Genomic DNA, 11073 nt, shown 5'->3' with positions numbered 1-11073 from the left:
CGGTATTTCTGCTCTGTGGCTTGTTAAATAGCCTCTCGGCTGACTGAGGCTCTTCTTATAAATAACCCAAACTTGTACGGAAATTCAGGTCGAAATAATTCATCTATAAGCAGCATATACACAGCTCAAAATTATAAATTGTTATGGATAACTCATCCTGGTTTTTTCCTTAAAAGGAAGTTTATTAAATGCAATCATAAGACTTATAATACCCACAATAAGGAAATTAATCTTCCACAAGTTGTGGTCTAAGTGTTCTCTTGTCTGCATGGCTATCAGATTCTGAAAAGATATTGTACATAAAAACCTACTGGCCCATAAACTCAGAACTGGTGCTAGTTACACTGCAGAACTACCTTCCTTAGCCTACAGCCCAAAAGCAAGAGGGGATGCTAGCACCCAAAAACCAAGGTAGGTCTTCCACCCTCTGCTGTTTTTGGTATTACCAATTTGCCATCCTTTGCAGAAACCACTGGTACCCAAAACATACATAACAGTAGTATGTAACAGCTAGTACTCATGCTTCAGCAGCAGAGATAACCTGCAGAGGAGAAAAGGAGGTACAGGGAACAGTATAAGTTACTTCAGTTAAGTCAGCCAGCATATATACAGGTATTAAACAGAGGGGCCCAACTTCACTTTCCACAGGGACATAATTTCTCCCCCACGTCCCTTCTTTTTGCAGCTGAAGCTGGTACAGGTGGGAAAGACAGTATTTCGTGTCCTGCATCATTTAAGAAACAAGCTCTTTGAACACTCCAGGTGTGCTTTGTGTGTTCCTGCTCTATCCTATAATGCTCAAAAGGATACAGCCACTCAAACTATACCAGTGTGGTACTTTGAGGCACCATTAAGAAAACACTGACAGAATGAAAAGCAAGTGAAGATCAGATGCTTCATGCAGAAGATGACAAGACTGAAGATCTTTGTTATGAGACACAAAGAACCAGAGATATTACTATTTTTCCGCTTCCCATTTTAAATAATATGTAATAATCCATAAATAATAAATCCTACACTCCTTTTCATAACAGCTATTAGCCATTCCCAGATAGTATTGCATTTTAGTGACGAATGAAGACAGGCACACATATAGCCTTCAGCTCAGAGTATGATTTAGGATGCCTGTTCCCAAGTGAAAAAAACACAGACTAAAAAGCCAAGTCATCTGTACACAGTGGAATTTAAGTATTTATTTAAAAAGTAAACCTTTGGGCACATTGCAATTTAAAAAAAGGAAAAATACAAAGAATCTATTGGATTAAGCAGTCAAAAGCCAGCAATATTACAAGCTGTTTACATACCAACATTTACATTAATTTAAAACAAGTGGCATGTCACCAACATGTAAAATATATTTCAAAAGGTTAAAAAAATCAAGTTGAGTTTTGAAAGACACAAGTCTACCACATGTGTGAACATGGGTTTGGTCATTCAGTTTAAATCCCCTCTTGTACTGAAATGTTCAGTCTTCAAATTAAACAAGTGGATAGCTAGCAGCTGTTGCTATTCCACAGTGGTTCTTCCTGTCCTTGGCCATGTAGATATATCCTTTGTCACCCCACTTCTCACCCCAGCTGAAAACAAAAGCAAAGGGTTTGTTTATATATTCAGAAGATACTTATTTACTGCCCCAATGTTTAAACTGAAAACTGCTGCCTTCCACATTTATGGAGAAAAATCAAGATAGCTGCAGCCAAAACCTAAAGTGTTTTCCAGCAATTAAATGCATGTTACAGAAGAGGCACCCCAAGCTCACAGAAATTAAGGACACAGCCATTCTCTCACTAGGTAGTCACACTGAGGTGCAAATTTTGGTTACAGATGCCTGAAGCTCAGACTGCTCCCAGCCAACTTTAAGGGAAGTCAGAGATTGCAAGCAGCATTTGAGGGTGTGCTCCAGTAATGCTGAGAAAATGAGGCAAGCTCATGTGATGTGCCCTTTGGCATTACTTTATTGTCTTCCCCCAACTTAGGAGCTAATTAAGTTCAGGTGTTATCCTACTTCAGACAAGTGAAAAGCACTCTGCTTTCAAAAAAAAATAAATCCATTACACCCCCACAATATGGTTTCCTCCTGCTCCCCTCTGCCCCACTTCTTTAATATCTAACAAGCTGCACAAGTTGCTTCAGTACTGACCCTCCTTAAATTAACTGAAAAAGCAGAAGACTGAATTTGCCGCTTTGGGCTTACTTTATTAGGCTGCCATCAGTGTGAGTTGGATTTTACCTTTGTTACAGAATACAATCTGAAAACAGTCTCCAGATTTTCCACACATAGGTTTTTAACTGCTGTAGTCTCCCTACCTCCCCCCCAACAAGTGACAAACTACCTTCCCCTTCTCTCCTGGGTACATGACAGACAGATCTTACCTGTTCTTAACAATCCAGTATTTCTTCCCATCTACATCTTCCCCCTCAAAGCCATAACCTACAACCAGAACACCATGGTCCAAGTCTTCACTGCTGCAATCTGGTTCATAGTAGATACCTGTGAAGGCGTAAGGTCACACGTGAACAAGCTCATCAGCAGAAAACCCTTCCCCCTCACCAGAAGCTTTGTATATTTCAAATTAAATGTTCACAGCCTCTTGAAAGTCAGAGGAAGGAGTCATAAGTGTATCATGGCAGAAACTGAGGGACAAGTACACACGTATGTAAGAGAAATGGAAGTTATTAAATCCTCACCTGACTGATAGAACTGGAATGAAGTATGGCCTGCATCAATAGCAACAGACACTGGACCCACAGCTGCAACTGCTTTCATGAGAGCTCTTTCGTGTCCTTGAGGGATGTCAACAAAGCCAGTGTCATTAGCAGCATTGTATTCTGCCTTGTAGCGACAGTCCTCATCATCCTAAATATAAAAAGCTGTAGTTATTACACAGTTCTCCACTTAACATGCAGGTGAGCACAGAACTACCAGACATTCTGAGACTTTCCTGCCTTGAAAACAAGGGAGTGAAAATGCTCCAGTTGCTTCAGCAGTGCTTTGAAAGGAAAACAGAAGGGGAATACAGAAGCTGCTTCTGAGTTTCTCAGAAGTACAGAAAAATAAAGGACAGTAGAGACCCCCCCCCCAAAAACAAGAAGCCTTACTGGGATGCAGAAAACCATAATATTCTGGAACTCTGCCCTCTTTGGTGGGCAGGACATATCTTTCTAGGGATGAAAGAAGTCCAGAATGCACTAATGGCCAATGGAAGAGAGCCAAGTATTCATTAATTACAAAGGAATCCCGAAACTGCTTGTTGAGCAAGCACTAAAATCCACAATTTTAGACTATGATAGTTTGAAATGACGTACAGAATGATTCAAATGTTAGTAATTTGTATTACATGATCTTACATTCCAAAAATACATCTGTGTATTTTGTGCTTCTTCACATTACTTTTTTTTTTTTTTTTACAGTAAGCCAAAACTGTTGGTGCCACATGCATTTACCTCAGGAGAGAGGCGAGGCCTAGTTTGGAAGTCAGGTCATGTGAAACTGATTCAAGCAAGCACATCCTTCCCTTACCTGCACTGTAGATGAGTACTAAAATTGTTTTTCCAACTAAAGGAACAGAGTACAGCTCAATTGCTTACTTTTTGTACTTGACAAGTTAGGAATTTTCTATAATGAACTGGGATCTCTAGAACAGCCAAGATTAGGAAAAGTTGAGATTTCAGGACACAGGTGAACAGGAACCCAAATCCAGAGGCTTCTGTGTTGTTCACAACAAACAGCATCCCTATTGCCCATTCAGACAGCACAAAAGAAGCTGCAAGAATAGATCCTCTATTGTGAGCAGAACTCCTAAGTGGCAAAAACCTCAAACCATGTCCTCTCAGGTGATACCACGATTTATTATGCTCTTTTGTCCTCTTATATCTGTTTAACATTTGATGGATCACTAGAGGTATTTTAAAAGTCTGTCCATTACCTTAATTTATGTGCATTTAGTCCAGAAGTAGAACTTAAGGCATTGCCAACAACTGTTACAAAAAAATGACACTAGCAACAAGAATTAGGTGGTGTATAGGTATCAACTCTGTAACAGGTCAACTATGGGAAAAAAAATTGCTTCCCTACCAGCATGATTGACAAGGGCAGGGTTCCTGGTTTGGTGTGGCAACCAAGATAAGGCATGACGTCTGATAGGCAACAATGAGGGGGAGGAATAAAAATATTTGCTCCAGTTTTTCTAACTGGTCTGGCTAGATTTTGACCACAAAGACCAGTGCAGTATGTGATTCCTACTGGGGCTAGTAGTTGTGCTAAGTTATCTTAGCAAAGATGCAACAGGAAGAACAGATTTACTGATCACTATAAAGACATTTTCCTTTCTAGGTATGAGTTTTCCAACACACAGCTTCTCCACACAAAAAACATGACACCAGCAATACAAGTTTAGCTATTACACTTACCTTTGCAGTGTATGGGTAGGATTCCTCAGAATCAATGCCCCCATTATCCTGCACATACTGGAAAGCCTGGTCCATGAGACCACCATTGCAGCCTTGATTCCCTTCAGGGCGAGAACAGTCCACCAGATTCTGCTCACTCAGTGAAACAAGTTTGCCAGTTTTTCTGAAGTGCTGTCCTTCAAGAGCTCCTGTTGTGCTGAAAGCCCAGCAAGAGCCACACTGACCCTGAGGTATAAAATGAAATCACAAGTTGCAAATCCAGACAAACTAGGCAATTATATTTCCCTTATCACTTATCTAAGCAAGAAAGACAAAAGTCACAAGACCAATTTTGCTTGCACACTCTTAACACATACAAATGAAGATGCTGCTGAATTCTGAGACATTTAGTACAGAAGTCCTAAAAAGTCTTAAAGAGGTACATCAGTTTTAACAAAATGGTACTTAATCCAGTAAGCTTGTACTAGGCTTCATAAACAGGTACACAGTGTTTTTCCTCTACGGAAGTAGAAGTAGCATTCAGGAAACTCGACCTGTAACTGGTTAGAAATCCACCAACAGATAGTACCTGGTCTTTAACTGGAGTTACATATCCCTTCTCTCGCCAGTCTACTGATCTTGGTACTTCCAGGAAACTGGGCTCAAGAAACTGGGATCCTCTGTACTTTCTTTCTGACTTCTTGTGTACATAACCATTCACCAGCTGTCTGAACTCCTCAGTTGTCTGAAAAACAATTCAATATATGCATTCATCATCTATTAAACACTACCACCTAGGACAATACATTTCATGCCTCTATACGTACCATGTCACCAAACTGATTCATTCCCAACCTGTAGCTGTGTTTTCCTAATGTGTGATCCAGATTATGGAGTTCAATCATTTTCAAGTTCTTCTCCCACACCACTCTCCTCCAGCTCTCCTCTCTCTGAGGGGCAAAAAACCAACATACTTCAGAGAGGCAGTCCAAAGTTCACTTCTATGACAACGAGCTTTGTTAAGGCTCCCGTACTCGGGAAAATTTAGACTACTCGAATGGGAAATCTGAACACTCTTTAAGAGGTGGTCTTTTTGCCGCGTTCGTAACAAAAAGGAGTATAGTGCAGCTGAGCCGATGCACAAGCACAGGAAAGGGAGCTGGAAAGAGGGGGACTTATCCTTCCCACGCGCAGCCCACAGCCGGCGCCGCAACAAAGCAGACATGACTCAGCTGGCGGGGCCCAGCTGCGTGCGCTCAGTGCTGGCCCAGCCGAGCACAAACCCCGGGGCTCACCTCATGGTAGTCCTTGTTGTGCCACGACTTCCACAGCTGCCAGTGCCCATCCAGATCGGGGTCCAGCCTCGGCGCACCGAGAGCCAGGCCCAAGCAGAGGCTGAGCGCAGTTAGGAACGGGTTCATGCTGGCAGATCTGCCGGGGACGGAGGAAGAGGGGTCAGGCAGGGCTCCCTGAGCTCCACAGCTCCAAGCACAGAAGGGGAGCCGGACCCGCGGCCGCACCGCGCGCCCTCCGCGCCCTCACCACACGCTCGGCAGGGCCGAGCACCCGCGCACCGCCGGCCACCCCCGCCGCGGCTGTAAACAAGCTCGGGTGGCGCGGCCGGGATGCGGGCGGGCAGCCGGCAGCCTCCCGAGGAGGCGGCTGGAATGGCGGCCCCTTCCCGGCAGGACAAGGCCCCCACTGCGGGACAAGGACAGGGACAGGGACAAGGACACAGCCGAGGCCAGCCCCCCCCGCCTCGCAGCCCCCCTCCCCCCGCCTCGCAGCCCCCCTCCCCCCGCCTCGCAGCCCCCCTCCCCCCGCCTCGCAGCCCCCCTCCCCCCGCCTCGCAGCCCCCTCTCGCCTCGCTCCACAGTGCCCACCTCTTTACCGACAGACCACCCGATCCGACAACGCTCCCTCTCTGCGGCCCCTCTTATCCCCGCCGCGGCCGTGCCCGCCCCGCCGCGCCCATTGGCGGCCGGTCCGGTCCGCACCTCCCGCCGGGCCCGGGGCGGGGTCTGCCCGGGTTGTACCCGCAGCACCGCGGGGACCGGGCGGGGGGTTCTGGCGGGCGATGCGGGGTCGCCCCGGGACCATTCCGCACCGCCGGAGCCGCTACTTTGGGCAATGTTTGTCTAAGTATTTATTCTGAGCGCTGTCGGACCGGAGATGGCGGCAGCACGCTAAGCCTGCTGGAATGTAACCCGGGGGAACTTAAAGCGGGCAGCTGGCAGAGCGAAGGAAAAACAAAGTCTGGAGGTAAAGAGACATGAATGGCGGATGCTGGCAGCCCCAGCCCCGTCCTCATGCTCCCGGTAATACCTCCTGTTCGGGGAAGGCTGGCGAGGCGGCTCCCGTGCTGCCCTGGCTGTCCCTGGCCCTCGGTCCCTCCGACACGCCGAGCCCCCTCCTTCTCCCTGGGAGAGCTGCTGCCCCTGCAACTGCGCGGCTTTGTGGAACACGGCAGGCAGGGCAGTTTCTCTGAGGCTGCGGCCAGGCAGGTGTGAGTGCACCGTCCCAGTGGCTTGGCGGTGACACTGGTAACAGAAGCATTTCCATGAAAGTCCTTTTTATTCCCCTGTGATTTAATATCTGAAAACTGCCTTTTTTTTCTTTTTTTTTTTTTTTTTTTGCCATGTGGCTAGTGTTTGTATGCATAGCGTCCAGTAATGGCTACTGGAAAACACTGTGACACCAAGAGTTGCAGCACAGGTGAGATATTAAAAGGCTTACACATGGACTTGTGTTAGCAGTACGCAGCATTGCAATAAGCAGTAGTAGATAAACTTTGATGTTTAACAGTCTCTAGTAGTAGAATAACTGCAAGAGCTATGCGAAGTTCATCCTTAAGCTCTTGTAAAGCCAGCTGATGTCTGTAGCTTACAAACTTGAGAGCATGTATTTAGAGTAAAAAACAGGGTTTGTAGAACTGTTGCACAACAGCAAAAAAAATCATATTATATGAGCTTCTCCATTTTCTGATGTCTCAGTACACATAGTTGTGTTGCTAAAACAAGCAATAGATTTCCTTAGCCAGATTATCTCAGTAGCAGTGTTTGGCCCAAGGAAGCCCCGCAGAGCCAAATACATAAAGATGTGTTGGAGGGGTTGTCTTGTCTTTTCAAAGTACTTGTGCAAGTCTCCTTTCTGTTAGTATCTTTCCACCATGACATTTTTTACTGCATAATCAAGACACATTTGAAGACCTCAGGAGAGTCAGATGAACTTCCTGTAGTTCGATTAACTCATAAATAGGGTTTTTTAGGGCTTGTTTGTTTTTTTTTGTTTGTTTGTTTGTTTGTTTTGTTTTTTAATGTGTGGCATTTGAAAAGTTTTTACTTAATAGCTTTTTGCTGACATTTTCCGTGCTATCAGATTTCTCAGTTCTGTTTAGGTCAGCTTTGTTTCTGCAATTGTATCTAGTATCAAATGAGCATTGAGAGGCTACAAGTAAATCAATAAACTACAGACAAGGACTTCTTTTCTAAAAGGAAAAGATGTTTAGCTAGCATGACAGGAGGTAAGGTCTAAATTACAGAAGGTCTGGCACCACAAATCACATGTCTGCTGCTCTGTAATGCACCCTAAGATCCACTAAGACAAACTGATACTCTTCTGATGTTACGAGGTCGTATCTCCTTGGGGAAGTTACCATGCAGTCAGCTAGCATGTGATACCACTGTGCTACCTCTCCTAGTGAATACTTTCAGTGCACGTACACACACACATACACAGGCACACACAAGTCCATTTTTACTCTGAAGGTATGCTCACTCTAAAAGTTTAGCTGTACATAGGGAAACCTTAGCTGACAATTTGTTGAAATCCTTGAAGGAGACAGGAATACTTTCACCTTCAGCACATTTACCTAGGCATGTACTGAGTAATAACTGTTGTGTGGATATATCAGTTCCCCAGGTATTTCCTAAGGAAGCCTAGGACCCCAGGTGCAGAACCATGTAAGCATATACAAGGGAAATCTGCACAGCAACAGCCATGGTCAGAACTTGGTCATCACAAAGGTGCCATTTAGAAACCTTTGATAAGAAGCTGGCTTAGGACTACCTCCAAATCCTGGATGCACATTTGCTCTCTGAGAATTGTATTATATTGTTATCAACATAAAGGCTGCCAGTCATGTTGCAGCAGCTGTTCATTATTTCAGCCAAGGTAAAAACACTGTTATTACACAACTACTAGACAGCCCCCTGTCACTGTCGCTACTGCTCCTGCCTGTGCACCATGATGTGTTCAGAAGCCAAACTGCAATTCCAGTGTGATGGTGGTCCGCTGAAGTCAACAGAATAGGGTCAGTGGCAGCAGTTACAGGTAACTGGGCAGATGCTGCTAGAAATAATTTCCTATCAAACTGTGCAACCTTGTGATAGCATGCTGCAGTCACATCAGCTGTAGCGGCCTTTGCTCTGTTGAAAACATCTATGTGGGGACTGAGCAATGCACACCTTCTGGGTTAGCAGAGAGAAGGAGTGAAATCAAGAGCTCCTTCAGTTCCTTTGCTTAAAAGCTTAGCTGAAGCCATGCCATCCAGCCCATAGGAGATCTAGCTAGCCATGCTAATCACAGTAGTCAGAGTTCTGTCTGCAGTAATCTAAAGATCAAAACTTGGAAGCAAAAAGACACTTGCCCATTACTTTAGATCTCTTCCTTTTGGAGGGTAACTTTCCAAACTGCTTTGAAAAAAACCAGCTTTTGAGGAACTCTCTATATGCAAACCTCTAGCTGTTTTGCCAAAGGCAACCACTCTTCTAGAATGTAGGAACACCACCTTTTAATAACTGATCATGTCACCATTGTAGCAGCTGAAGGTTTGCCAATTTCCCTGTAGCCATCAGGCCTTTCAAGCTACCAGATAACAGAGGCTGTGCATTTCTAAATAGTCCCAAGAACTTAGTGTAGCAGTGTGTTGCCTCTGCAGTTGGAGGAGTCAATTAAGCATTGATTTCCAGGGACACATCTCATCAATATGAGATGTACCACTGCACGTTGCAGGTGTGCAGCACAATCCCCCTTTGGAACTGCTCTTCGTATTAGAATCCAGGCTTTTGAAATTTGTTTTGTACGTTTAAATCCTTGCCCTTCTTTATTGTCCTGATATGAATGCACAGAGGAGAGGGCCAATCTGCATATTGGCAACCCAGAAATCAGAGAAGTTAAGCTCCTTTGCAATGGCAGTTGACTTGCAAAGCTACGGGAAGCTGGCAATATGTGAAAAACATCTGAGCAATGTAAACAGAATAAGTTATGTTACACTCAAATGTGACAATTCTGTGTGCACAAGCAGCTGCCACGGACCAGCAATCTCAAGGTAACTCATGAGCCATGATCCTTACTGAAGTAAAAACAAGGGGTTTGTTTGTATGACATTTTATCTAAACAGCAAAGGAAGGACATTTTATTTAGTCAAACATGGATCTTAGTATTACTGTGAAGACTAAATTCAGGATTTTTATTGATGGAATTAAAATACTGAACTGGCTTACTTAAGAGATAACAAGAGATTAGCTGAGTTAGTTAGAGCATGGTGCTAATAATGCCAAGGTCACAGGAACCCCGTATGGGCCATTCACTTCAGAGTTGGACTCAATGATCCTTGCGGGTCCCTTCCAGCTCTGAATATTCTGTGAAACCATTGATCTGTGAAAAAGCTATGACTGTGAACATGTTTGTTTATACCAGATTAAAGTCCTCTGCCTTAAATTTGGTTTCTGTCATTTCATCTTACTACACTATAGCTTAAGAATGGACTTCTACAGCAGAATGGTCTCTCAAGATGCACCTTAAAGTGTTGTCTAGCCTCAAATGCAAATGAGTGTATTTCACAGCAAGCTTTCACTGTCCAACTTTCATTTCCATAAGAAATGCTGCTCACTTTAGTACTTATTTGTAGTAGCACGTTCAGAAAAGTTTTAGGAACTGCAGATATTTTTTCACCTAAATTGATTTGAACATGTCTGATAAAAAGGCTACCAAAAAACTATGAGTGGTTTCTCTTCTTCCTTGCAGCTCCATGAAAATAACCAGCCTACCTCCACAACTTAGGTATTCCTCACCAGAGATCTGAAATGGCTCTGGAGTTTCCCTCTGGCATTAACAAGGTTCGTTCATAAGTACATACTTAAGAATCTTTGTTTTGGATTCTCCAGTACAATATCAGATTTAAACTGTGCTTCAGCTGGAGCACCCATAATGAAGTTACTTCCATCATTATTAGGTTAGAAAAGGAAGCAGCATTTGCTTCAAGAGAACACAGATAGGGTTCTGTGAAAGTTCTGAAAACTTGGGAGATGGCTGGGGAGCAGTGACACAATCCTTCTGAAACTCCTCTTTGTTTTCAGGTCTTGTGATCTCCCAGAATAACCATTTCCTCACCCAAGTGCAAGATAAGAAACTGCATTCCAGCTTCTTTGCTGGTCCACAAGGCAAAGACGACTTCGTTTGCATCTCAATGTCTTACCTGGTCACAGGAGTCGAGGAATGATGCAACGTATTTCTTGCCCTGCAGGAAAGAGCGGGTGGGAGTCCTAGTACCACCTCTACTTCAGGGTTAGGATTTCTCAAAAGCAAAGCATATTACTTTCCTGTGAGGTTTTCTGATGAAAATATTTTTTGTATGTGGGGAAAAAAAGTTCTTTTGGTTTCTTTTTTTTTTTTTTTTTTACC

General features: G+C 44.1%; 1 protein-coding gene and 1 long non-coding RNA gene across 2 annotated transcripts; one reads left to right on the top strand and one right to left on the bottom strand.

The window, feature by feature from the left end:
• Nucleotides 1–1171: 1171 nt before the first annotated feature.
• On the bottom strand, nt 1172–6394 carry CTSL (cathepsin L). Its single transcript, XM_051810859.1, has 8 exons — nt 6273–6394; nt 5685–5820; nt 5217–5339; nt 4979–5134; nt 4411–4635; nt 2689–2857; nt 2374–2491; nt 1172–1577 (listed from the first exon to the last, which is right to left on the bottom strand). The coding sequence occupies exons 2-8, from the start codon at nt 5808–5810 to the stop codon at nt 1478–1480; spliced, it is 1017 nt and encodes a 338-aa protein (XP_051666819.1). The 5' UTR covers nt 5811–5820; nt 6273–6394; the 3' UTR covers nt 1172–1477.
• An 83-nt stretch (nt 6395–6477) lies between these two features.
• On the top strand, nt 6478–11073 carry LOC127481505 (uncharacterized). Its single transcript, XR_007908234.1, has 4 exons — nt 6478–6651; nt 7038–7104; nt 10417–10508; nt 10749–11073. It is a non-coding gene; the product is annotated as an uncharacterized LOC127481505 (long non-coding RNA).

This window comes from Manacus candei, unplaced genomic scaffold (assembly GCF_025592945.1).
Source record: "Manacus candei isolate 608988 ecotype Guabito, Panama unplaced genomic scaffold, ASM2559294v1 h1tg000079l, whole genome shotgun sequence".
NCBI lineage: Eukaryota > Metazoa > Chordata > Aves > Passeriformes > Pipridae > Manacus > Manacus candei.
This window is presented reverse-complemented; position numbering and strand designations above follow the sequence as displayed.